Below are 27,112 nucleotides of genomic sequence, written 5' to 3'. Positions count from 1 at the left end.
TCCTGCCCCCAGAGAGCCTGCTGTTATTGGACAGGAGCAGCCCAGAGCTGTTGTTGGCTGGCCCACCCAGAGCTTCATTAGGGTTGACTGCTGAACATTTTGTTGTTTCTCCAACGCTGGGATGCACCTGCTTCTCACCTGCACCACTGCTGCCCTGTTGGCGCTTTAGGCGTCATTGGGAAGGGCAACAAGCTGGCAATAAAATGAGTCATCTTCGCCACGCATGAGGAGAGGGTTGATTTATCCGACTGAGTGGCTGGAACAACACAAACCCAACAGTTAGCACGTTAAACGTAAAGATCCATGATAGGAAAACAACTGGGTTGTTTGGAGCAGATGTTCTCCCCAAACAGAACAAATAGGAAAAATAGGAATGTTTGGCAATGATGCACAGAAGCAAGCTGTGCATGGTGGAGGAAGGCTCCTGGTTGGGCAGCTTGCAGTCACTGACACAGAGCAAAAAATTCAAACACAGCAGCAAATCCACAATAGAATAAGTCTCAAATGATTAATCGTGATTAATTTATTACTTCAATAATTGTCAACTGATTTAGTAATTGATTAATTGTTAACTGGAGTTTTCTGTGTGTCTTTTTTTCTCTTTCAAAGTCTTGTTAGGGCTTTGGTAGAGTGTTAGCAGTTTGAATTTCAAACAAGAAAATCTCTTTTTTTCGCAAGAAAGCAAAGTCTTCAGATTAATTGTGATTATTCAATTATTGAAATAGTCGTCAACTAAAGTGCAGAGTTGTTTATTTTTTCATTTTAGACCATGAAATGTTTATTTTTCTAATTAAAAAAATTTATTTAGTTATTTATTTACATTGTTTTATGTATTTTAAACATAAATTTATGATTGAATAAAAAATCTGCAGAATATGCCAATTTGTAGCAGATTAATCGATTGCTAAAATAATCAGTAGCTGCAGCCCTACAATAGAAAGACTAAGAAATAAAAGAAATCAATAGGTTACAATGGCCTAGTTAAAGCCCAGAAATCAGCCTGTTTGAAGTGCTGCAAGTTGACAGCAGCTCAGACTGCAATAACAAAGTGATACAGAACCTTTCACTAATTTCCTCTAGAGGACAATTAACTCTCAGCAGTCGGAAAATATAACGAGCTCGTTGGCCTCCTGAAACCTGTGAACTTGTGTCATCAGCGTCTCGTCACTGCAGGTGAAACAAAAAACTCTCCTGTTTCACACATCTGTCTTTGTTCTCCTCCCTGCAGAGCTCTGGCTCACTCCAAATTCACAAAGTAAGTATCTGAAAGTAGCAATGTATGCAAACCCAACTCAGTGGCTTCATCTGGGCCTGACGCTTGTTCCTCTGAATGCACAGGGAGCTGAAATACGTCATCCAGAGGTTTGCAGAGGATCCCAGGCAGGAGGTGAGTGGCTGCTCCTCTGTGTGAGAGAGAGAGAACAGAGGAGGAAAAAATAGCAACATCTGTTTCCCTGTGGCCTTCAGGTTCACTCCTGCCTGCTCAGCGTGCGCTCGGGCAAAGATGGCTGGTTCCAGCTCTACAGCCCAGGGGGCGTGGCCTGTGATGACGACGGCGAGCTGTTTGCTAGCATGGTGAGGCCATTACTCCAAAGGCTATAAACGAATGCTAATATTAGCGTTATAAATTCTGTTTTGTTTTATATTTTTATTGCTACTACAGACCAGGATTCTTTGTCTTTAATAAAGCTTGAATTAAATTGGATAACATCTTCCCACATCCTGGACACAAACCGTTTAGACTTTTATCTTCAGGTCAGCGCTACAGAACGCGAGTCACTAAAATCTGCTGCCACAGAGACGATTCTTCTTTCTTGTCCTTCTCCTTTGTAAAGACAAATACATTTATATATTTATTGATTTTGTCCAACGTTCATATTAAAGTGTTTTCAATAAGAGCAAAGTGGAACCAAGTCCAAATTCCTTGTTTGTGTGCACAAACTTGGCAAAAAAAGCTCTTTTTTTTATTTCTCTGAATTAATTTAGTCTCAAGTGGAATAATTTTCTACAAGGGCTCCATTTTGCACCTTAAAGCACAGCTACTCATTCAGAAGTTGGATGCTTCCCTCCTGGTGAGGAACTGTTGTCAGTAGTTTTATGTCTAACATGCATTGATTTGTAACTTCGTTGTCCGGTTTCCATGTTATTGTTGATGTTTTCCCATTGAAATGAGTTAACCTCCCTCTCTCCTGCAGGTCCACATCTTGATGGGTTCCTGCTACAAAACAAAAAAGTTCCTCCTCTCTCTGGCGGAGAACAAGTTGGGTCCCTGCATGCTGCTGGCCCTGCGAGGGAACCAGACCATGGTCGAGGTCAGGATACAATTTTTACACTTTTTTAGACACTTAAAGGCTGAAATTTCCTACTCAACCTTTGACCTCCTGGGATGATCATGATGATCAGAATTGCACCTTTTTTTTTCACCTGGTTTATGAGACATTAATATTTTGTGTTGCAGCTTACATTTACCATTTTAAGATTTGCATTCGTCTCTTTTCTTTTAAAATCTACCAGAATATTTTTTTTTTGGTAGATTTCTTAGTAGGTTTCAATAGCACTGAAACCTACTGAGACAAAAGCCATTAGTTTTACAGATTTTGTCTTTGTGTTCTCAGATTTTGTGTCTGATGCTGGAGTACAACATCATCGAGAACAAAGACACACAGCTGCAGATCATCTCCACTCTGCAGAGCACGCAGGTGGGCTTTCGGATGTACGAGCAGCTCTGCGACCGTCAGCGGGAGCTGAAGGAGCTGGTGAGTTTCTCTTCCCACTCTCCCCTGAAAGATGCATGTTTTTAATAATTAATTTAGGGGAACCCATGTGTGCTAAATGTCTTCGAAGTTAGGTAAAGCGTTAAACAAAAGATTAGCTTTGCTTTTAGCAGATTAGTGTGCCTACTACTGGTTTTCTGCGCTTTAAAAAAGAAACTTATCCTGTGTATTTTTTTACAACTCCAACTTTTTCTTTTTGTTCTTTTCAGCAAAGAAAAGGAGGTCCCACCCGGCTGACTCTGCCCTCCAAGTCCACGGTTAGTTCACCCTCAGTCTGTTAAATCAACTCTCCTTCCTGGCTGGCAGACAATAAAAACATTTGCTTCGTCTCTTCCTCACTGCAGGATGCAGATCTGGCCCGCCTGCTGAGTTCAGGCTCCTTCGGGAACTTGGAGAACTTGAGCCTGGCCTTCACCAACGTCACCAGTGCCTGTGCGGAGCAGCTCATCAAGCTGCCGTCACTCAAACAGCTCAACCTCTGGTCCACTCAGGTCTGCAGTCGCTACGACGCGAAACAAACCGCAGGCGGACGAAGCTGTGAAATGACTCACCTGTGGTTTGTTTTGTGCTCCGCAGTTCGGGGACGCAGGACTCAGGTTGTTATCCGAGCATCTGGCCTGCCTTCAGGTCCTGAACCTGTGTGAGACGCCGGTCACCGACGCCGGCCTGCTGGCTCTGAGCTGTAAGAGATCGCTTGCTGATAAATCTTCTGATGCGTTGGCAGCCGTAGCTGATGGAGCTGCTTTTTGTGTTTCAGCCATGAAGAGCCTGTGCAGCCTGAACATGAACAGCACCAAGCTCACAGCCGACACGTACGAAGACCTCAAGGTAACTCCCGGCAGCTGGAGCAGAAGTTACATGTGGAGGACTCCAAGGTTCAATCCTTGGATCCCTTCTCTTTATCTGATCCTGTTGTTTTTGTTGGAAAGTTCTGAAGCACAAAATCCCTGTATTTACTTAGAAAATCAAGACCCTGATAAATTATTTTTTTACTTTTTCCACCTTCAACGTGACAAATTTGCTGTTGACAAATGTGCATACCTTGGTCACATGTGGAGTACCCCAAGGTTCAATTCTTGAAACCCCTCTTATTTAATATCTACATGCTCTCTAACTTTGAACTGCCTTGTTGCTGAAATGTGCTTTACTAATAAACTTGACTTAATAATGTAACAATCAGCAGATTTTAAGTCTGGTTTTCTCTCCGCAGGCCAAACTGCCAAACCTGAAGGACGTTGATGTCCGGTACACGGAGGCCTGGTGATCCGCCACAGCCTCCTGCCCCATCCACGATCACACACACACACACACACACCCCACCATCAACTGCATCGACCCGAACCTCAGCGCCTCTCCGCCAGCCAGGTATGGAGGAGATTTCTTCAGCTTCAACCACTTCAGGGTGCAGCCGTGAAGGAAAGGTCAACATTTCTCCGTGGACGTTTCATCCCTCCTCCCTTCCACCCTTTTTTAAGGATCTGTTTTAATCAGACTGCACAGGGGCCACACACATTTCATCCGTCCTTGGCCCTAAATGGTCTCTGAGTTTTGAGGCTCCCTGTGATGAACGCTGGAGACGTTCAGGTGTTGTGTCCGAAACCGTTTTCCCTCTAAGATGAGTTCCTCCCACCAGTTCTGACCTGATGTAGCGTCAATAACCTCAGGCTGCATTCAAATACAATATCGTATTCTAGATTAAATACGAGTTTTAATCTAGATTAAATGAACTTAAAATCAGACAATCAAATTTTAATATCATGAAATACCACTAGACTTAATCAGCACTTTCTAAATATTTATCATATATTTGTTTTCTTAATAATAATTCAGAAAAGATGGAGACAGAAATCAATTTTTTGTTAAACCCCCATTACATTACCAATAAAACAAAAAGTATTTTAAACGTTATTTTCAAGAAGCCGTGACTCAAACTTATTGAATATGGTTATATTGGAAAGGGTCAGGTTTAAGTTTTCTGTTTTGTATCCAGAAGTTTAGATTATCATGTTGAATTTAATTTTATTACATTTATCTAATAAAATAATGTATAACACTGTTGATATCTGACCAGATCTGGAGGGACACTGTCCCCTGTTAGCCCCCATCTAGAACCACCCATGGTCCAGATGGACTTCAGCCCCTGAATAATTCTGCTTCTGGATTTTTTTTGTCCAGGTTATAAAAATGCACAATTTAGAAACTTGTCATGAAATTCTGGATCAAGGTTATGGGCCAAGCCGTGAAGAAAAGACAGCTTTTCTCCAGATTATTACACCACCATGGGACATTCAAGTCCACTCCTAAAACAGATAAAAAAAAAAACAACTAAATTTGTTTCACAGAAATTAAAGTTCTTTTTTATCTATGAATATAATAATAAATGTTAAACTGTTGCACTTTTAGCTTCAGTCGTATTGAGATAAAATCACAGTAGGGCTGAGCAATATGGCCAAAAATAAAATCTGATTTTTTAAATCAGTTCCAGTTTTTGATAATAATAGATCTGTCTCACTTTTAAAATAAAAAAAAAAATAAGAATAATAATAACAGAAAATATTTTCTATCATCTCTTCTGTGACTTAATTCAGAGTCACAGAATTATTGGAGCTAGGCTATAAAAATGTATTGTTTAATTTTGAGAATATAGTCATAATATCAGCAGAATAAAGACACAATTTTACCACAATAAGTTACAAGATTACACAAAAAAAGTTGTTTTAATGAGAAAAAAATCTTTTGGTTATCGAAATCTAATGTAACCAGTTCAGCAAGTATTTCCTTGAAACAGACGGTTTTTTGCACAATCATTTCAAATTTTTGCTACTGGATAATTTGATGACGGTCACCATTCCTCATTTTAAGTTTTTGTATAGGAGTTATAAAATTACTACTTTCTTCTAACATTAGGACTTTATTATGGCTATAGTATGGGTTTATTCTCATATTACTTTGTCTTTATTATTATACAGCTGTGTTCTTGTAATATTCTAGCTTTATTCTCGTAAATAATTAAAAAACAATCTTAGGTTGGCCCTAAGTTCAAAATCTAAATAAACTGAAGACTTGTCCAAACACGATGGCGGCCCTGGGCGTACCAACATCAAAATCCAGATTTTTTCAAAAATGTAATCTTCGAAAAACAAAAAAATCTATTAATTGATTACATTTTATCTAGAACCGCGTCTGGTGTAGATTTAATGGTGTTGAATTTGCATTTACTGGTGGAGAAACTCATTTTGCAGCGGAAACTTTGCTCTGCACAATAGCCGTTCGTCTCCGAACCGATGTAGCTCCCTGAACGGACCGACCGAACTCTATCGGAGTTTGGGCCTTTCAGTTTTTCCTAAAGAAAACAAACAAACTACTCCTAATGTTCGTCACATGGGAAAAAAAACAGAATTTTTTATGATCTTGCACATATTTTTCCAGATTTGGAAATGGATGCGTTCGTGTTCCGCTTGTTTTCGGGAGGGAAAACATGGCGGCTGCTGTTTCTTTTTCTTTTCTTTTTCATTTGTATCCGGACGAAAGAGGAAAACCACTAAACCCCGAGTGACGTTATGTTAAGTCCTCTCGGACATTTTTTGGCTCTGGAAACAAACTGTTGTTGGACAATTTTGCCAAAAAAAAAAAAACAACTTCTATAGCCAACCAACTTCTGTCGACACTGTTCCGACTTTGAAGAGAGAAAACGATCCGGACGGATTCATTCGTGTACATATTGGATCGGAGCAGTTGTTTGCTACATTCCCTCGGAACCAACGTTTTGAACTTTTTGTTCCCCTCCGGTATCAAACACACGTCGGACGTCCTCTGTCTGGTTAATTTATTGGCGTCAACCTGCCGACCTCTCCCACAGGACAAGACGTTTTGTTTCCTATTTATTTAGTGCCATCGAGGCTGTCTGTATCGACCCGTAACGGTCCGAAAGGTTCGGTTCCGGTTGTCCTGTACATACCGGTGTACATAATCGTCTTTTTGGAGTCCTTTACCTCCTCTTCATCCCCTTTTTTCTTCTCTAAGCCTGATTTCAGCTGCAGGCTTGTGTTGCCTTCATCTTAACGTTTGTTTGTGGTTGTTTTCCTTGTTTTTTGTTTTATTTTTTCACACAAAGTGCACTGTAATCATAAAAAAAGGAAATGTTTTAATGTATATTATTTTAACGGTTTTCAGCTCTCCTGATAATTTAATCACTTTAATCAGTCTTGTTTTCTGTGTTGTTGTTACTCTAGGTTTTTTTTTTGTTTTTGTTTTTTTTGCACGTATGCGTTGCTGCATCATCTTATATTTGTTTTATATATATATATATATATATATATATATATATATATATATATATATATATATATATATATATTTATGAGGTTTGTAAAATCTGATAAAAGGGGCGGGGAGTTTGATCACTTATCTCCCGAAAATGAACGACTGAAACGGAGGGATTTGATCCCTCAAAAGGCCAGTTCAAGGGGGGTTGATGAAAGCCGATCTGACCGTAGCTGAGCTTTATTCGTTTAATGTGGCCATTTTTTATATAAAACAATAATGATAATGCACATATTTCTCGTTTTTCTTAAAGAATGTTGTTCAGATAATCATATCAGAGGTGAGACCCAGTGGTTCCACATTAGCAGCTCGAATTTTACTGCGTTAGCTCATCCTTTAATACTTTTTAACTTTCATTGGAGCAGGTAAGAGGGAGGTGAAGAAAAGAATGTTTATTTAATTCTTTAACTTTGCTGATACAGCCAGGAGCCAGTTAGGTTGAAAGATTAAAAAAGCGCAACAAAATTATCCTTATACGTAGCTTTAAATGCAACATTTCATGTAATATGAAGGTTTAACACAAAGTGGAAATGCGTTTGGAATTTTCTGTCTTAATGTAGAGAACGGTTTAAGCAGATTTTTAGAAAAATTTGATTTAAAAACACGCAATTCCTGTTATCCTGGCACTACCACATTATGACCAGCAGGGGGTGCTGATTCCCCAGTAACGAGCTTTTAAAACACAGAGGGGAATCGGTGGAAATAAGGAGTCATAATCAATAAATTAGAATATTTATTCACTCCAGCAACTCCATAATTAAGTGAAACACATTATATAGACTATTTGCACAAAGATGAACATTTTCAGGCCTTTATTTGTGTTAATTATGATGATTTTTCTGCTTGCAGCTAATGGAAACACATTAAATTCTGTGACAGTGCATCAAACAAATACAAAAACAATTTAAAGACAAAAATATGCACTTAATATAACATATGGTTGAATGTTATTTTGGAAATGTGATAAGGTCACGTTTCAATTACTTTAATGTGATTTCCCAGCATAATAGACATATGAATGCTGCACTTTCTCACCTAACTGGCTCCTGGTTTTGGTTCCCAACATGCAGGCATGAGGCGGATCTCCCAGAACCGTTCCTGTAAACAAGTGGGGCCTTCTGGGCCGCAGCGTGTCGAGGTTTCAGTGGTTGAATAGAGACTCCTCTCTCCTGTTTCGTCTCTGTATCCTGTGGAGCTTTGTCCTCATTTCTTCTGCCATCTGTTTTGTTATTTTTAATTATTATTGTAGCCAATCTGTTAAGAGTTTCAACACACATCTGTGTCAAATCTTATCAGATTGTGAGGAAGAAAAGCAGCCAGATGTGGCACAACCTGAAAAATCAGGCTGGACGTTTTTTGTTTGCAGCTGGAAAAGTGGCGCCCATCACGTTTCTCTCTTTTTCAGTCGCATTGATCCGCTTTTTCTGCTGGGTTATTATTACTGTTATCAATTATTATTATTATTGCTGCTGCTGCTGTGTGGCTGTTGTAATAAAAATACAAAGGCTCTGACAGGAAAAATAACTATGATGTGAAATAATTTCAATCAAAAATAAAATGTCTGTGAATATGTTTCAGCTGACCGAGTCATGTGTGGGTTTTCTTATTAGGCTTTTAAGAATAAATTAAATGTCTTAGAAAAACAATGCAAAAACTGGATAAAAATTCAACATTTCTTTTATTTAAAAGAGCAAGAACCAGAAACTGAAATACTTTTTGTCCAGAGAAAAATCTCAAAAGTAAATTACTGTTGTGGTTTTTGCATATTAAAAAAACTTTTTGATCTACTTTTTATTCTTTCCCCCCTTTTTTTAAATGAATTTAAAAAATCAGAATTAAATTAACAGTTGAGCTTAAGTGACAGCAACCAGTTATGTATGGAAAGCAATTCAATCTACAGCAATTATTGACATTTTATAAGTTATCCACTGTTTCCATTTTTCTTTAGTTTTAGAATATTTTTTTGCATGTTTTGACCCTTCTAAGCCACCGTACTCTGATATATTAATGCACACACAGACGGCTGGTTCTCAGTTTTCATTTTATCAAAACATCTCCAATAAACTGGAGACATTACTGTGATCCTGATGACTTGATCGCTGTTTAGGTGGCAAACTTCTTCTGCCGGACAGGAGCGGGGAGCTGAGCCACGATGTCCTCCAGGGGGCGCTCCACCACAACCAGAGACAGATCCTCCATCAGGTTCACAGACAGCAGGTGCTGAGGGACAAAGCAATAACGTTCAGTCTGTGGAAAGGTTTGTGAGCTGATACAAGTGTTTTGCAATGTTTATGATTTGTTTTCTACCACATCATGTTAGGGGCATTGCAGACAGAAAAAAATAAAATAAAATTTCTGCCAGAAATATTAGAAAATTTCTAAAAAAAACTATGAAATTTGAGTTTGAAAAGTAGAAAATTTGCTGGAACAAAAATCTGATTTTGAGGCTCGTCACTAAAAGTTTCTAGAAAAAACTTTTTAAAATTCAATATTAAAAGTCAAACATTTGCTTGAAAAAGTAAAAAATATTAAGACTTCTGAAACTCAAAAGTTCAAAAATGCAAAAATTTTGACTGTTCAGTCTCAGAAATTGGCAAATTCAGACATTTTGAAGCTTTTTGTATAGAAATTTTTAATTTACATTTATTTTTGCCCTTTGACATCTACATACAGTACGGACCGAAAGTTTGGACACACCTTCTAATTAAATTCAATCCGAAACGTGAAAATTTTAATCATAGTTTAGTATGTCGTCCGAAACGTGAAAATTTTAATCATAGTCTAGTATGTCGTCCGAAACGTGAAAAATTTAATCATAGTTTAGTGTGACGTCCGAAACGTGAAAATTTTAGTCATAGTTTAGTATGACGTCCGAAACGTGAAAATTTTAGTCATAGTTTAGTATGACGTCCGAAACGTAAAAATTTTAGTCATAGTTTAGTATGACGTCCGAAACGTGAAACATTTAGTCATAGTTTAGTATGACGTCCGAAACGTGAAAATTTTAGTCATAGTTTAGTATGACGTCCGAAACGTGAAAATTTTAATCATAGTATAGTATGACGTCCGAAACGTGAAAATTTTAGTCATAGTTTAGTATGACGTCCGAAACGTGAAAATTTTAGTCATAGTTTAGTATGACGTCCGAAACGTGAAAATTTTAGTCATAGTTTAGTATGACGTCCGAAACGTGAAAAATTTAATCATAGTTTAGTATGACGTCCGAAACGTGAAAATTTTAGTCATAGTTTAGTATGACGTCCGAAACGTGAAGAATGTAATCATAGTTTATTATGACGTCCGAAACGTGAAAATTTTAGTCATAGTTTAGTATGACGTCCAAAACGTGAAAATTTTAATCATAGTTTAGTATGACGTCCGAAACGTGAAAAATTTAGTCATAATGTAGTATGACGTCCGAAACGTGAAAATTTTAGTCATAGTTTAGTATGTCGTCCGAAACATAAAAAATTTAATATGACGTCCGAAACGTGAAAATTTTAGTCATAGTTTAGTATGACGTCCGAAACATAAAAAATTTAGTCATAGTCTAGTATGACGTCCGAAACGTAAAAAATTTAGTCATAGTTTAGTATGACGTCCGAAACATAAAAAATTTAGTCATAGTTTAGTATGACGTCCGAAACGTGAAAAATTTAATCTTAGTATAGTATGACGTCCGAAACGTGAAAATTTTAGTCATAGTTTAGTATGACGTCCGAAACGTGAAAATTTTAATCATAGTATAGTATGACGTCCGAAACGTGAAACATTTAGTCATAGTTTAGTATGACGTCCGAAACGTGAAAATTTTAGTCATAGTTTAGTATGACGTCCGAAACGTGAAAAATTTAGTCATAGTTTAGTATGACGTCCGAAACGTGAAAATTTTAGTCATAGTTTAGTATGACGTCCGAAACGTGAAAAATTTAGTCATAGTTTAGTATGACGTCCGAAACATGAAAAATTTGGTCATAGGTTAGTATGACGTCCGAAACATGAAAAATTTGGTCATAGGTTAGTATGTCGTCCGAAACATGAAAATTTAGTATGACGTCCGAAACATGAAAAATTTGGTCATAGGTTAGTATGTCGTCCGAAACATGAAAAATTTGGTCATAGGTTAGTATGTCGTCCGAAACATGAAAAATTTGGTCATAGGTTAGTATGACGTCCGAAACATGAAAAATTTAATCTTAGTATAGTATGACGTCCGAAACGTGAAAATTTTAGTCATAGTTTAGTATGACGTCCGAAACGTGAAAATTTTAATCATAGTATAGTATGACGTCCGAAACGTGAAAATTTTAGTCATAGTTTAGTATGACGTCCGAAACGTGAAAAATTTAATCATAGTTTAGTATGACGTCCGAAACGTGAAAATTTTAGTCATAGTTTAGTATGACGTCCGAAACGTGAAAATTTTAATCATAGTATAGTATGACGTCCGAAACGTGAAACATTTAGTCATAGTTTAGTATGACGTCCGAAACGTGAAAATTTTAGTCATAGTTTAGTATGACCACCGAAACATGAAAAATTTAGTCATAGTTTAGTATGGCGTCCGAAGCGGAAAATTTTGGTCATAGGTTAGTATGTCGTCCGAAACATGAAAAATTTGGTCATAGGTTAGTATGTCGTCCGAAACATGAAAAATTTGGTCATAGGTTAGTATGTCGTCCGAAACATGAAAAATTTGGTCATAGGTTAGTATGTCGTCCGAAACATGAAAAATTTAATATGACGTACGAAACGTCAAAATTTTAGTCATAGTTTAGTATGACGTCCGAAACGTAAAAAATTTAGTCATAGGTTAGTATGTCGTCCGAAACATGAAAAATTTGGTCATAGGTTAGTATGTCGTCCGAAACATGAAAAATTTGGTCATAGGTTAGTATGACGTCCGAAACATGAAAAATTTGGTCATAGGTTAGTATGTCGTCCGAAACATGAAAAATTTAATCTTAGTATAGTATGACGTCCGAAACGTGAAAATTTTAGTCATAGTTTAGTATGACGTCCGAAACGTGAAAATTTTAATCATAGTATAGTATGACGTCCGAAACGTGAAAATTTTAGTCATAGTTTAGTATGACGTCCGAAACGTGAAAAATTTAATCATAGTTTAGTATGACGCCCGAAACGTAAAAAATTTAGTATGACGTCTAAAACGTGAAAATTTTAATCATAGTTTAGTATGACGTCCGAAACGTGAAAATTTTAGTCATAGTTTAGTATGACGCCCGAAACGTAAAAAATTTAGTATGACGTCTAAAACGTGAAAATTTTAATCATAGTATAGTATGACGTCCGAAACGTGAAAATTTTAGTCATAGTTTAGTATGACGTCCGAAACGTGAAAAATTTAGTCATAGTTTAGTATGACGTCCGAAACGTGAAAATTTTAGTCATAGTTTAGTATGACGCCCGAAACGTAAAAAATTTAGGCATAGTTTAGTATGACGTCCGAAACGTGAAAATTTTAGTCATAGTTTAGTATGACGTCCGAAACGTGAAACATTTAGTCATAGTTTAGTATGACGTCCGAAACGTGAAAATTTTAGTCATAGTTTAGTATGACGTCCGAAACGTGAAAATTTTAATCATAGTATAGTATGACGTCCGAAACGTGAAAATTTTAGTCATAGTTTAGTATGACGTCCGAAACGTGAAAATTTTAGTCATAGTTTAGTATGACGTCCGAAACGTGAAAATTTTAGTCATAGTTTAGTATGACGTCCGAAACGTGAAAAATTTAATCATAGTTTAGTATGACGTCCGAAACGTGAAAATTTTAGTCATAGTTCAGTATGACGTCCGAAACGTGAAAAATGTAATCATAGTTTATTATGACGTCCGAAACGTGAAAATTTTAGTCATAGTTTAGTATGACGTCCAAAACGTGAAAATTTTAATCATAGTTTAGTATGACGTCCGAAACGTGAAAAATTTAGTCATAATGTAGTATGACGTCCGAAACGTGAAAATTTTAGTCATAGTTTAGTATGTCGTCCGAAACATAAAAAATTTAATATGACGTCCGAAACGTGAAAATTTTAGTCATAGTTTAGTATGACGTCCGAAACATAAAAAATTTAGTCATAGTCTAGTATGACGTCCGAAACGTAAAAAATTTAGTCATAGTTTAGTATGACGTCCGAAACATAAAAAATTTAGTCATAGTTTAGTATGACGTCCGAAACGTGAAAAATTTAATCTTAGTATAGTATGACGTCCGAAACGTGAAAATTTTAGTCATAGTTTAGTATGACGTCCGAAACGTGAAAATTTTAATCATAGTATAGTATGACGTCCGAAACGTGAAACATTTAGTCATAGTTTAGTATGACGTCCGAAACGTGAAAATTTTAGTCATAGTTTAGTATGACGTCCGAAACGTGAAAAATTTAGTCATAGTTTAGTATGACGTCCGAAACGTGAAAATTTTAGTCATAGTTTAGTATGACGTCCGAAACGTGAAAATTTTAGTCATAGTTTAGTATGACGTCCGAAACGTGAAAAATTTAGTCATAGTTTAGTATGTCGTCCGAAACATAAAAAATTTAATATGACGTCCGAAACGTGAAAATTTTAGTCATAGTTTAGTATGACGTCCGAAACATAAAAAATTTAGTCATAGTCTAGTATGACGTCCGAAACGTAAAAAATTTAGTCATAGTTTAGTATGACGTCCGAAACGTGAAAATTTTAGTCATAGTTTAGTATGACGTCCGAAACGTGAAAAATTTAATCATAGTTTAGTATGACGTCCGAAACGTGAAAATTTTAGTCATAGTTTAGTATGACGCCCGAAACGTAAAAAATTTAGTATGACGTCTAAAACGTGAAAATTTTAATCATAGTATAGTATGACGTCCGAAACGTGAAAATTTTAGTCATAGTTTAGTATGACGTCCGAAACGTGAAAAATTTAGTCATAGTTTAGTATGACGTCCGAAACGTGAAAATTTTAGTCATAGTTTAGTATGACGTCCGAAACGTAAAAAATTTAGTCATAGTTTAGTATGACGTCCGAAACGTGAAAAATTTAGTCATAGTTTAGTATGACGTCCGAAACGTGAAAAATTTAATCATAGTATAGTATGACGTCCTAAACGTGAAAATTTTAGTCATAGTTTAGTATGACGTCCGAAACGTGAAAAATTTAATCATAGTTTAGTATGACGTCCGAAACGTGAAAATTTTAATCATAGTTTAGTATGACGTCCGAAACATAAAAAATTTAGTATGACGTCCGAAACGTGAAAATTTTAGTCATAGTTTAGTATGACGTCCGAAACGTGAAAAATTTAGTCATAGTTTAGTATGACGTCCGAAACGTGAAAAATTTGGTCATAGGTTAGTATGTCGTCCGAAACATGAAAATTTAGTATGACGTCCGAAACATGAAAAATTTGGTCATAGGTTAGTATGACGTCCGAAACATGAAAAATTTGGTCATAGGTTAGTATGTCGTCCGAAACATGAAAAATTTGGTCATAGGTTAGTATGACGTCCGAAACATGAAAAATTTGGTCATAGGTTAGTATGACGTCCGAAACATGAAAAATTTAATCTTAGTATAGTATGACGTCCGAAACGTGAAAATTTTAGTCATAGTTTAGTATGACGTCCGAAACGTGAAAATTTTAATCATAGTATAGTATGACGTCCGAAACGTGAAAATTTTAGTCATAGTTTAGTATGACGTCCGAAACGTGAAAAATTTAGTCATAGTTTAGTATGACGTCCGAAACGTGAAAATTTTAGTCATAGTTTAGTATGACGCCCGAAACGTAAAAAATTTAGTCATAGTTTAGTATGACGTCCGAAACGTGAAAAATTTAGTCATAGTTTAGTATGACGTCCGAAACGTGAAAAATTTAATCATAGTATAGTATGACGTCCGAAACGTGAAAATTTTAGTCATAGTTTAGTATGACGTCCGAAACGTGAAAAATTTAATCATAGTTTAGTATGACGTCCGAAACGTGAAAATTTTAATCATAGTTTAGTATGACGTCCGAAACATAAAAAATTTAGTATGACGTCCGAAACGTGAAAATTTTAGTCATAGTTTAGTATGACGTCCGAAACGTGAAAATTTTAGTCATAGTTTAGTATGACGTCCGAAACGTGAAAAATTTAGTCATAGTTTAGTATGTCGTCCGAAACATAAAAAATTTAATATGACGTCCGAAACGTGAAAATTTTAGTCATAGTTTAGTATGACGTCCGAAACATAAAAAATTTAGTCATAGTCTAGTATGACGTCCGAAACGTAAAAATTTAGTCATAGTTTAGTATGACGTCCAAACATAAAAAATTTAGTCATAGTATAGTATGACGTCCGAAACGTGAAAATTTTAGTCATAGTTTAGTATGACGTCCGAAACGTGAAAATTTTAATCATAGTATAGTATGACGTCCGAAACGTGAAAATTTTAGTCATAGTTTAGTATGACGTCCGAAACGTGAAAATTTGGTCATAGGTTAGTATGACGTCATACACGTGAAAATTTTATTCATAGTTTAGTATGACGTCCGAAACGTGAAAAATTTAGTCATAGTTTAGTATGACGTCCGAAACGTGAAAATTTTAGTCATAGTTTAGTATGACGTCCGAAACGTGAAAATTTTAGTCATAGTTTAGTATGACGTCCAAACGTGAAAATTTATCATAGTTTAGTATGACGTCCGAAAATTTGGTCATAGGTTAGTATGACGTCCGAAACATGAAAATTTGGTCATAGGTTAGTATGACGTCCTAAACATGAAAAATTTGGTCATAGTTTAGTATGACGTCCGAAACATGAAAAATTTGGTCATAGGTTAGTATGGACGTCCTAAACGTGAAAAATTTAGTTTAGTATGACGTCCAAACGTGAAAATTTTAGTCATAGTTTAGTATGACGTCCGAAAGGTGAAAATTTAATCATAGTTTAGTATGACGTCCGAAACGTGAAAATTTTAGTCATAGTTTAGTATGACGTCCGAAACGTGAAAAATTTAGTCATAGTTTAGTATGACGTCCGAAACGTGAAAAATTTAGTCATAGTTTAGTATGACGTCCGAAACGTGAAAATTTTAGTCATAGTTTAGTATGACGTCCGAAACGTGAAAAATTTAGTCATAGTTTAGTATGACGTCCGAAACGTGAAAATTTTAGTCATAGTTTAGTATGACATCCGAAACGTGAAAAATTTAATCATAGTTTAGTATGACGTCCGAAACGTGAAAATTTTAGTCATAGTTTAGTATGACGTCCGAAACGTGAAAAATTTAATCATAGTATAGTATGACGTCCTAAACGTGAAAATTTTAGTCATAGTTTAGTATGACGCCCGAAACGTAAAAAATTTAGTATGACGTCTAAAACGTGAAAATTTTAATCATAGTATAGTATGACGTCCGAAACGTGAAAATTTTAGTCATAGTTTAGTATGACGTCCGAAACGTGAAAAATTTAGTCATAGTTTAGTATGACGTCCGAAACGTGAAAATTTTAGTCATAGTTTAGTATGACGCCCGAAACGTAAAAAATTTAGTCATAGTTTAGTATGACGTCCGAAACGTGAAAAATTTAGTCATAGTTTAGTATGACGTCCGAAACGTGAAAATTTTAGTCATAGTTTAGTATGACGTCCGAAACGTGAAAAATTGAATTCAATTAGAAAGTGTGTCCAAACTTTTGGTTCGTACTGTATATAAAGGGCATTATAAATAAAATCTAATATTAAATTCTGAGATTTATCTCAATTTTTTTTAAATTTTCGAACTTTAAATTTGTTTTAGGCAGAAAATTTCTCAGATTTATTTAAAATTCTCTCTTTTTCTACCTACAATGGCCCTAGTATGCAGTTGCAGTTTTCTGATTATTTTGCAGCAAAAGGTTTTTTATTAAAAAATTTTCAGCCCAAACTGCTGAGCTTCACAGATGGTCAATTCCAAACCTGCACATTCAGAGCGTGGAGGTTTTACGTCCGAAACGTAAAACCTCCATAAATCTCAACTAAAAACCCACTTGTTTAGAGTTGTATTCAAAACGTAATCAATTGCAAATTTATTGACGGAATCTGACTATGTTGTGTTTTTATTGTTGATTCTATGTTGCATTGTATTTTTGTGTTTGATTTGATGTAAAGCACTTTGAAATGTCTTGATGCTGAAATGTGCTATACAAATAAAGTTTGATTGATTGATTGATTGATTTACCTGGAAGTTTTTGCAGATCTTGAAAGCGTGGCTTTCTCTGAGCCTCTGTGTCTGAGGAAGACTCCGGAGAGTTATCTGATTAAAGAACTTCGTCTTTGCTTCAGGAAGAGGCTGTGCAGATAAAACACTAAGTTAACCAATTACAGTTTGGAAAAGGTCTTGTTACACAAAACATTTTCATTACCTTTTTTTGCACAAAATCATTCCTAGATAATGAGATTTTAGCTTTTTTAGGGTGTCTTGTTATTTTAAATGCTGCTGGCCACGCCCCAACTCAACGTTTACACTCAGACATAAAAATAGCTGTTAACAGATGAGCAATTATACAACCATACGTATTTGAAAAGCAACAATTGTACCTCCTGCACAATCAACAAGAATCCAGTAAGTGGTTTCTGGAGGATAAGTCAACAAGAAAATACTTGTGTTTTCCAGCAGCCATTGTACACCACATACAGCGGCAAAACCAGCTGACCAAATGCTGAAGAATTGTGACCAGGTGGCTTTGCGTACCAGACTCTGGTCGATGATACAGAACATGAACACGTCGTGCAGCAGGATGTGCGCCGGGTTGCTGGGGTTGAAGGCGATGCAGGTGATTGGTGTGTCGCGCTGCAGCCACAGCGGGTGCAGGCCTTGCCTCTGCAGCTGCCGGCTCCACTCGCTGTACTCCTTCTGCTTCAGGGAGAACTCAAAGATCTGCAAAACAACGACACAAAGTTAGCAGGTTCGATCCTCGCGGTGAAACAGAAACGTTGCCGAGGCGGCCACCTGCTGGTCGGCGTGAACGGAGACGAGGTTTCCGCTGGTTGGGTGGATGGAGACGGCCGTGGGGCAGGAGCTGTAGGCCGGGACCGAGCAGTGCAGCTGCAAACCACAAACAGATTCTGTTTCCTGTCGCTGTTCTGCGCCACGATGTCCAAACAAAAGCAAACGTCTGAGCACACCTTCATCTTTTGCAGGTTGAAGATGTGGATCTCGCGGTCTGTGTTCGCCGTCGCGAGCCAATGACCGTCTTCACTGGGAGACAGGATGTGGACCGGCTGTTTGGAGCCTGGAAACACAAAAAACATTAAGAATCAGGGAACATTTAACAGAAATGGTTCAAAAAGGGACTAAATAAAACATTTCTGCAAGGTTTCACCTCCAAACAACAGTTTTTTTAGACCCGGAACAATTAATCAGACTAATTGTGATTAATTGATTATTCAAATAATCATCAGCTAATTTAGTAATCAATTGATCATTAACTGGATTTAAAAAAGAGAACAAAACACTTTGAGCAGTAATTAAGCCAAAACTGTTCAGTAAATAAATACATTTTGCATTTCAAATAAAAAAAACAAAAAACTTTTGTTGTCTGTAAATGTTTCAGCCAGAACTCCTCAAGTGGCAGTTTTACCTTCACCTGCTTCTGTTTCAATTGGTTATTATTAAATTTGTCAACAGATTAGTTCTATACTGTATCAAAGCGGAAATTATTAATTGAAATAATCACAATTAATCAGTTATTGAAATAATCATCAACTAATTTGGTAATCGATTAATTGCTAACTGGAACATACAGACTCAAAAACTGAAAGAACACCTTCAGAGCAGTAAATAAGTTGAAACTGAATAAAACAAAAATACATTTTGCATTTATGAGAACAAAACAAGTTTGTCTTTAAATATGTTTTACCCAGAACTCCTCAAGTGGCAGTTTTAGCTTCCCTTAGTTCAAATTCTGTGAAAAATAAAGCAAAATCCCCTATTGAGCACCGTTTGCTATCCAATTAGTAATCGGTTAATCCAAATAATCGTATTCGTTCAATACCTTATTGGAGCTGAAACGATGACTAAAAGATTATTGAAATAACCGTCAACTTAGTAATGGATTAATTGTTAACTGGAGTATGTAGACTCAAAAAAAGGCCAGTTGCTGAAAAAATATTCAGAGAAATTATTAAACCTGAACTGTATAGATTTTGTATTTAAGATGAAAATACTTTTATCTGTAATTACATTTTAACCCCAAACTCCTCAAATGCCAGTTTCAGATTCACCTTGTTTAAACTCATTAAAAGAATGTTATGTTACTGCATTTTAGGCAATAAAATCTTATTTTCTTCTCTGTTGATTTGCAGCATTACCTCAGTAGTTAACCAATCAGAGGCTTCTGACGCTGTGACATCATCGCCTGCCTCTGAGCAGCCATCCAAACAAACCTCCAGTGAAACTCACCAGAATTGTGTTTGAGGGTGTGAAGGTATTTACAGTCCTTCTGGTCGAGAGCGACGACGACGACGGAGGAGAGGCTGGAAGAGGCGAACAGCCTGCAGGAGTCCGAGGAGAAGCAGAGCTGATGCACCGACTTCAGCTCTCTGGGCAGCTTGGACACCTGCATGGAGGACGAGACGATAAAACAAGAGACGGGTTTCTGAAACGGTTCTACATGCTGCGCTTTAAATATCAGGATGACTGCAATTAAGAGCATAAAACAGCTGAAATAATTTCTAGTTCAGACTATCTGTTATCAAAGTACTCCGCTCATTACAGCTGTGATATGCTTTTTAATTAAAATATTTATTTTTTCTCACAGTTTTTGCTTTATTGAAATAGATTGAAGACATCAAGAATTTTTCTAAATTTGACAAAACCTTTACTCTCTTTGAAAGCTACACACTGTAAGCCATCAACTCCATTCAAAGGTCACACAGGTCACAAAGCTTTTACCTAACATCCAGTGAAGCAGCTTGTTGCAGTCTGCTGCCGTTCTTCTAAAACTGAGATTTAAGTTTCCTGCAATATTTTACAATTTTACAATGTAATCATTCTTCAGCTGCTACAGACTGCGCCCTCTAGTGACTGACGCTGTTCAACATTTACTGGTTTTTCACAAAAAACTTCTGCAGTTTTCACTACAGAAATACAGAAATAATACAGAAATAATTTATGCATCAAGACGGAGCCACAGGTGTCAGCTTTTGGGGAAATATAAGAAGAATTGCTGTAGGTTTTACAGTTTTCTCCATATAAAATATTTTAATTCTTTCTGTTCAGTTAAATTTCATGGTTAAAATCTGTACTCCATTATAAAGGTCCAAATCTGAAAGTTCAAATAAAGAAATCCTGCTCTTTGTTTGGCTGTTTGCTGATGAAGATGTGTGTTTCCTCACCTTCTGGATGCTGACGTCGTTGCTGATGATCTGCAGCCTGTAGAGACGAACGGTGGCAACGGTGGCGTAAGCTAACCAGCTTCCACACGGAGACAACGCGCTGCAGCAGATATGGTCCTCGCCCTGCAGGGGGCAGCAAACACAACAATCAGTTCAAGTTTGATAACTTGTGTTTCACACAGAGAGAGAAAACTCCAACAGAACCAGAACCAGTCACCACTAACCAGGGCCCAACTGTTGTTCATTCAGCAGTTAGAACGGCCAGTTTCTGTTTCTGTCTGAAATAATTTAATTACTTTTGGAGCAGAAAGAAAAAACACTTAAATCCAATATTCCAATTTACTGAATCAGTCTCTACTCAAAAAGACAAAAGGTAAAAAACAAAAGGAATTTTTAAGGGAATTAGTACAGATTAAAAAACAAAAATAGCAGTTATATTTTGTTGTGGAGTTGACCGGAAGTCAATAAGACACACAAGTCCAACAACATGGCGGTTCTGGGCGTGGTGACATCACTCTCAACTATGGAAACCCAAATGGTCCAATGGTGTAAAAATCCAGATTTTTCAAAAATTACATATTAAAAAATCAAAAATCCAATTAATCAAAAAGATTGATTTATCCCCCAGCCCTGCTGTGAAATTAAAACTGATCAAATAAATTTATGAATCCTAAAATATTTGGCTGACATGATGATGTCATGATTTTCCTGCTTTTAAAATGATCAACCAAATAAAACACCCCGAATGTTTTCCTTCAGAGTAAAATCACTGAGATGAAAAGCTGGAACCAGTCAAACCATTTCAACATGTGGAACCCAGATGGTTACCGTGGAAACACAACTGTCCTCTACCTACCTTTGTCTTCAGCTGGATCAGTTTCTCTGGTTTCCTCTTCACAGGTAGACTCTCTCCAGGTGTTCCTATCAACACACGGTAGAGAGTATAATCATTTTAAGGATAAACAAATATAAAAATATGAAACTAATGACTTAAAATTCTGATTTTTAGGTATTAAAATACTTAAAATGAGGTAACTTGGCCTAATTACGTTATTTACAGTAGCTGTAATAGTTATCTCCAACTTGGCCACTAGATGTCAGTAATTGGATTAACTAACATTAGTTAGGGTAGCTCTATGGGACACTGGCTCCTAGGTCACCGGAACTCTGCTGGGGTTGCTAGGTAACGGGCTGGGATTTGCTGGGGTTGCTCGGTAACGGGGCAGTGCCTGCTGATTTGTGTCCTTACATTTGAAAGGTTTTTGAAACAACTCGTTTTTCAGACATAAAAAACCCCATGCACTTATTGCCGTAAAACAACAGTTTGTTTTAAACTGTTTTTAAAAGCAGTAGAAACCCGAATGAAAGAACAAAAAAAAAAGAAAAATGTGAATTTTTCATTTGACATTTGTTTAATTCTGCAATATTTGACTTCCCGCTGTCTCAGTGCTGCCCTCTTTGGGTTGAATGACAGCTACTGCAGTTAAATTTCCTATTAGTTCCAACATTAAAGCTTGATTAATCTTTACTGAATGCAATGCTTAGGAAAAGGAGGCAGATCTCGCTGTTCACTCAGTCAGGAAGGTTCACGTGTTTTCGCTGTAAACGTCTCTAATAACAGAAAAAAGTCACTCGATTTGTCACTTTAAAAATAAAAGTCTAGAGAAAAGAAAAGTCATTAAGTGTAGCAATAAAGTAATTAAATAGGCCATCCTCGTCCTGACCACACCCCTAATTAACTCCCTATGCTCATCCACAGTCTTGGCCACGCCCCTCGATGTATCTTGGCTCCGCCCACTTCGGTGGAATTTATGCTTTTTTTTTTTTGAGTGAACAGTGTTGCATTGCAGTGTTTTATGACCTTATAATTTGGTTTAATGTGTTTTTCTCACCATGTCTGTCGCTCTCTCCAAGCCTCCACAGCTCCAAATGATCGGGGAACTGGAAGAGCAGAAGTCCAGCTTTCTTTGCACAGCTAACAAGGTTTCTCTAGAACAGAGAGGATGCAGGTTATTTCCAACTAACAGCATTTATACGACACAGTCATGTGAAAATATTAAGGCATGATGTAAAAATGTCAGTTTCTTGTTTACATATTTAGACATATGGATATTTAACATCAACACAAATGAAAAAAAATAAACAATGTTTAACTTTTTTTTTAATTAAGTAAAAATGCAGTTTCTGATGAAGAATTAAATTAGAATATCTCAGCATCTCTTAATTAAAAATCAATACTTAGGAGTTTAAACCAGTGTTTTCCTGTTTAAACGTTAAATATTTAGCTTGTTGCGCTCCTGACACTTGAGGAAAGAGAAAACGTGGTAAAATCCACTCAGAAAGAAGCTGAGTGGATTTAAATAAAAACTGAAATCATGGCCAAGTCAAGCTGTCCAAGTGAATTCATCCAGGAAGTTTGTTTGTTTGTTTTTATTTCATATTACTTTGTCTCATACACAGTAAGATTTTCTCTTTCTGGACTCACGTGTGGGAAAGCAATTTTACAAAGCGCAGACTCCTGGGTGTTCTTCTCCACTTTGTCCAGCAGGGGTCTCACCACCAGCTGGGTGTCCATACCTGAAACAAACCAATCAGTTCATCTTTAAGCTTTAAAAATATTTTATTTTCCTAAAGATGAAGGCTTCATCTGGATATATAGTTGAACAAATGAGACAAAAACCTCAATGCAAAGTAAATATGACACTCAGATGTAGCAGCGAATCAACTCTGACCTCCAGAAACGACAGCCGAGTCGGTGTGAACCAGAGCCCTAACGTCATGCGAGTGGTTCTTAAAGGTTCTGGTCTGGACCCAGAGTTTGTCCTCCTGTCCCACAGTGGAGGAGATGAACTGGAACTGGACAATGGTTCCTTCAGACGTCCCGGCGATAACACTGCTCTCATCCTGTCAAACACACCGTTTCTTTGTTTTTCTTTTCTTCGGATAGTGATATTTACATTTCTTCTGATAAATTAAATAAATACAGAACTGTAGATATGATTTAAGTTCATAAATAAATAATCAGTTCACATTCAACACATGCTCTTCTTCTTCTGTCTCTATCCGGTTTTTGCTTGTAAAAAGAGAAATGAAGAATATAAAAACTATAGATCAACATTCCTCTATGCTGAGTCAGTAAATCTTGTTTAGGTTTGGACAATATGGTTGAAAAACATATCACAAAACTAATTATGATACGAGTCACCAATTATAATAATTTGATAATTATTAATTAGTTTTTTGTTTTAAATATTTTAATTATTGCCAAACTGGTGGCGTGACCTTTCCTATTTTATCCAGTTTAACTTCATGCTGTTATTTTTATTTTTAAGCAGTTATTAAGCTCAGTGGTAGAACCTGAAACTGCTGCTGGGCAAGTTACTCAACAGCTTGTTGCTAGGTAACCAGAGTGAGTGAGTGAGTTGTTGCTAGGAAACCAAAGAGTAAGAAAGTTACTTGATTCCACAAAGCGATATTAAGAGGCTAAAGACTTTCCTCTGACTGCATCTTCCAAAACGCTGCGCGTTGTTTTCTAGAAAATAACGGAGATTAATCTAAAAATTTCTGAGTTTTCAAGCAAACTGTCGACTTGTCACACTCTGAGTTCTTTTCCGACAAATTTTAGACTTTTCAAACTCAGAAACTTCTAAGGTTTTTTTTTTCCTTCAGAAAATTTCTGCGATTGATTTAAAAAACTTTTGAGTTTTTTTCCAGCAAATTGACTGGAAGCTAACTTTTTTTTCCTATCTTCTATGGTTCTAATACGCCGTTGTACATATTTGCTAAAGTCCAATTCCAACATGCTTTACTTGTCTTGGGTTTGGTACCTGTGAAACGGCCAGAACCAGCACATCCCACTTGGTGACCAGATGGGTTCTGATCAGAGTTCCAGTCAACCCGTCCCAGACCTGGACCTTTCCTGCAGAATCGCCGCTGATGATGGTGTGGTCGTTCAGAAAGGCGACGCTCCAGACCACCACCTCCTGGCTCTTTGAGGTTCCAACGCCTCGGTCCACCAGCAGCCGGTGAGTGGCGCGGCCTGCAGTCAGAACCAAACAGGAGGAAATAACGGACCCAGAAGCCAAAACCTGAGCAGGTTTTCTGTATGGGTCGTTTCAGGATGAAGTTACCTGTTTCCGAGTCAAAGATCCTGATCATGTCCATCATTCCTGCTGCTATCTGAGCACCAGACGGATGCCAGGACAGCGATATGATCCGACCTGAAGGATTAAAAATGTATCTGACTTTTCTGATCGATCAAACTGTGACTCTAGTGAGTTAGTTTTAATTTATCATGCAATTAATTCATTTATTACTCACTACGACAGGACTATTCACTATGACATAACATAATTTATTACTCTTATTATAGTGTTCTACATAGCAGGAAATATGTAAACTAATCAAGCAATTCAATAAATTTAACTTTGACTAAACCACTACAAATTGTATTTTTCTAGCCATGCGGAGATGGACTTTCTTTCTTTAGTGAGTTGCATCCCTGTTTTTCTTTCTAAGTCTTTATAAAGAAAGAAAGTGTGTAATTTGCCAGTGTGTAGTTTAAAGTGTGAGTGGTGGGAGACTCACCTTTCTGTCTGCTCAGGTTCCTCTGAAACTGAATCCTGTCCTCCAGGACCTCAAACATCTTCACAGTCCCGTCTTCACAGCCAGCCTGTCAGCGAAAACAGAGCTGGATCAGTCAGACCCAAAACACAACTTAAATCTAACTGGGACCAGGCCTCTCACAATAACACATTATTCTGGACGATAAATTGTCCCAGACGTCTTTACGATAAAGAATCATATTATTGTTTTTTAAGTAATATAGCCGTAATGGCAAAATAATGCAAGGTCACATTCTCAAAGACCAATAAACTTTAAATTCTAGTCAACATTTTAAAATGTCAGTGTCAAATTTATTCAAATACCACTTTTAAAAACAGCTTTAAACTGCTGCATTAACAATAGAATGAACAAAGAATGAAACTAAAACATCACAACGGAAAAGTTACAGGATCAGGCCTCAATTAAATGTCAACATGTAAAAATAAGTTTTAAAAAGCGATTTAAAATGACCCAGACTGCAGGCCGGTCTAATCTGGAAAGGTAACTTATTCCAGAGAATAGGAAATAAACAATAGAAACAACAAATAAAATGAATTATGATGTCTCTGTAAAAAAAATTGTCCTTCAAAAAAATGGGCCAGTTTAAAAAAAACACCAGATTGAAAACTTTCTTCATCCAGTTTTTGGTAAAAAAAAAAAAAAAAAAAAAAGAAGAGAAAAACAATAAATAATGCAAATGGAAATTAATCAGTTTGTTTTAATTAATCATGCGATTAATTGATTTACGCACTGCCAGCAGTGTCCCCTGGCTGTTGCCGCTGATTGTCCAGATTGGTCCTCCGTAGGCCTCGATGCTGTAGCGGGGCCTCAGGTTCTCCAGGTCATACTCTGTGATCTCGCCGTCCAAACCGGCGCTGAACAAACGACAGCCGACCCAACAAAGTGCCTCGATGGACCGCCCGTTCCGCCCGGCGATGACCTGAGCATCAACCGATCCAGGAATCTTTTCAGTGAACAGGAGACTGTGGAAACGTTCCAACTAACTGGAAATTTGATCCTTTACCTTCTCCTGGAAGTAGTTGTCGGCAAAGTTGAAGATCTCCACGGCGCCATCTGCTCGGGCCACAGCCAGCCGCTCCGTGTGGCTGTTGAAGGCCATGGACCGGATGGCGCTGGGCATGTAGTCAAAGAAACGGACCCGGTGCACCTTAAACTCCCCCATTTGGATCTGAGACAGAAAAAAACATATGAAGATACTAAATAACCAGTTCTAAACTCCTTAAATATTATAGCTATTAAGTATTTTCTCTGTATCTCAGAGAATATACTTTAAAACAGAGTTCCTAAAAGTAAAGGCAAAAAAAAAACCCCATATGCAGATAGTTGAACCCATTTGTGTAGTTTTAAAGTGATATCAGTTAAAAAAACATAAAATCTAATCATTAAAAAACGATTTAAACCACCAAAACTATAACTACAACATTAAATTACATCTTTTTAGTTCCTCATATAGACAAGTACTTTCTGAAAAGTTTAAATCCTAAACTGCCAAACAACAATTCCTTAAATCTAAATGACATTTGAAGGAACATGATATATACATATAAAACCTTTCATCGTCTCATTAAGAAACACTAGTTATTCCGTCATAATGCCGTTAATAATCCGCAATTAAAATTGTATTATTATTTTCGGATTCGATGAAAAGTCAGCTTAATTTATCATTTTTATTAATATTATTTCTCTTATTAGATATCAGAACCTTTAATGGGACAAATGTATCATGAAGCCGCACAATTGGCTGTAAAATCCTGTTTAAATCTAAAGAACGTGAAGAAAAAAATAACAGTTAGCTCCAAATTCTAACGATAACTGAAGCGATCTGTCGTTTAAAAGCACTAAAACGCCTCCTTACTCAAGTACAACAGATAAAAACTTTCTAAAACTCTCACTTTACTTTATTTTCGGCCAAACTCACCTTAGATTTAACGCTGCACGTTTCAAAACATCAAGAACCACGTTGACGACGACCCGGAGCAGGAAGTCCAGGGGGAAGTGCGTCATGACGTAACCTGC

General features: G+C 36.8%; 2 protein-coding genes across 4 annotated transcripts in view; one reads left to right on the top strand and one right to left on the bottom strand.

Moving 5' to 3' along the window:
• Positions 1-8,676, top strand: part of LOC122836114 (c-Maf inducing protein) — a 38,991-nt gene extending 30,315 nt beyond the window's left edge. For all 3 annotated transcript variants that reach the window (XM_044125808.1, XM_044125806.1, XM_044125807.1), the window contains 10 exons: positions 1,229-1,255; positions 1,339-1,387; positions 1,468-1,575; positions 2,196-2,312; positions 2,616-2,756; positions 2,984-3,031; positions 3,119-3,265; positions 3,351-3,456; positions 3,532-3,602; positions 3,985-8,676. In XM_044125808.1, the coding sequence (XP_043981743.1) occupies positions 1,229-1,255; positions 1,339-1,387; positions 1,468-1,575; positions 2,196-2,312; positions 2,616-2,756; positions 2,984-3,031; positions 3,119-3,265; positions 3,351-3,456; positions 3,532-3,602; positions 3,985-4,038 (868 nt within the window). In that variant the 3' untranslated portion in view covers positions 4,039-8,676. The remainder of the gene's footprint in view (positions 1-1,228; positions 1,256-1,338; positions 1,388-1,467; positions 1,576-2,195; positions 2,313-2,615; positions 2,757-2,983; positions 3,032-3,118; positions 3,266-3,350; positions 3,457-3,531; positions 3,603-3,984) is intronic.
• A 448-nt stretch (positions 8,677-9,124) lies between these two features.
• Positions 9,125-27,106, bottom strand: utp4 (UTP4 small subunit processome component). Its single transcript, XM_044125809.1, has 17 exons — positions 27,015-27,106; positions 26,100-26,264; positions 25,827-26,015; positions 25,058-25,142; positions 24,601-24,690; positions 24,298-24,509; positions 23,203-23,374; positions 22,956-23,047; positions 22,363-22,459; positions 21,327-21,391; positions 20,471-20,593; positions 19,536-19,692; positions 18,260-18,366; positions 18,084-18,179; positions 17,826-18,011; positions 17,313-17,423; positions 9,125-9,317 (listed from the first exon to the last, which is right to left on the bottom strand). Exons 2-17 carry the CDS (start codon positions 26,256-26,258, stop codon positions 9,201-9,203), a joined length of 2,058 nt encoding a protein of 685 aa, XP_043981744.1. The 5' UTR covers positions 26,259-26,264; positions 27,015-27,106; the 3' UTR covers positions 9,125-9,200.
• Between the last annotated feature and the right edge of the window lie 6 nt (positions 27,107-27,112).

The sequence above is a fragment of the Gambusia affinis genome, linkage group LG08 (genome assembly GCF_019740435.1).
Source record: "Gambusia affinis linkage group LG08, SWU_Gaff_1.0, whole genome shotgun sequence".
NCBI classification, from domain to species: Eukaryota; Metazoa; Chordata; class Actinopteri; order Cyprinodontiformes; family Poeciliidae; genus Gambusia; species Gambusia affinis.
This window is presented reverse-complemented; position numbering and strand designations above follow the sequence as displayed.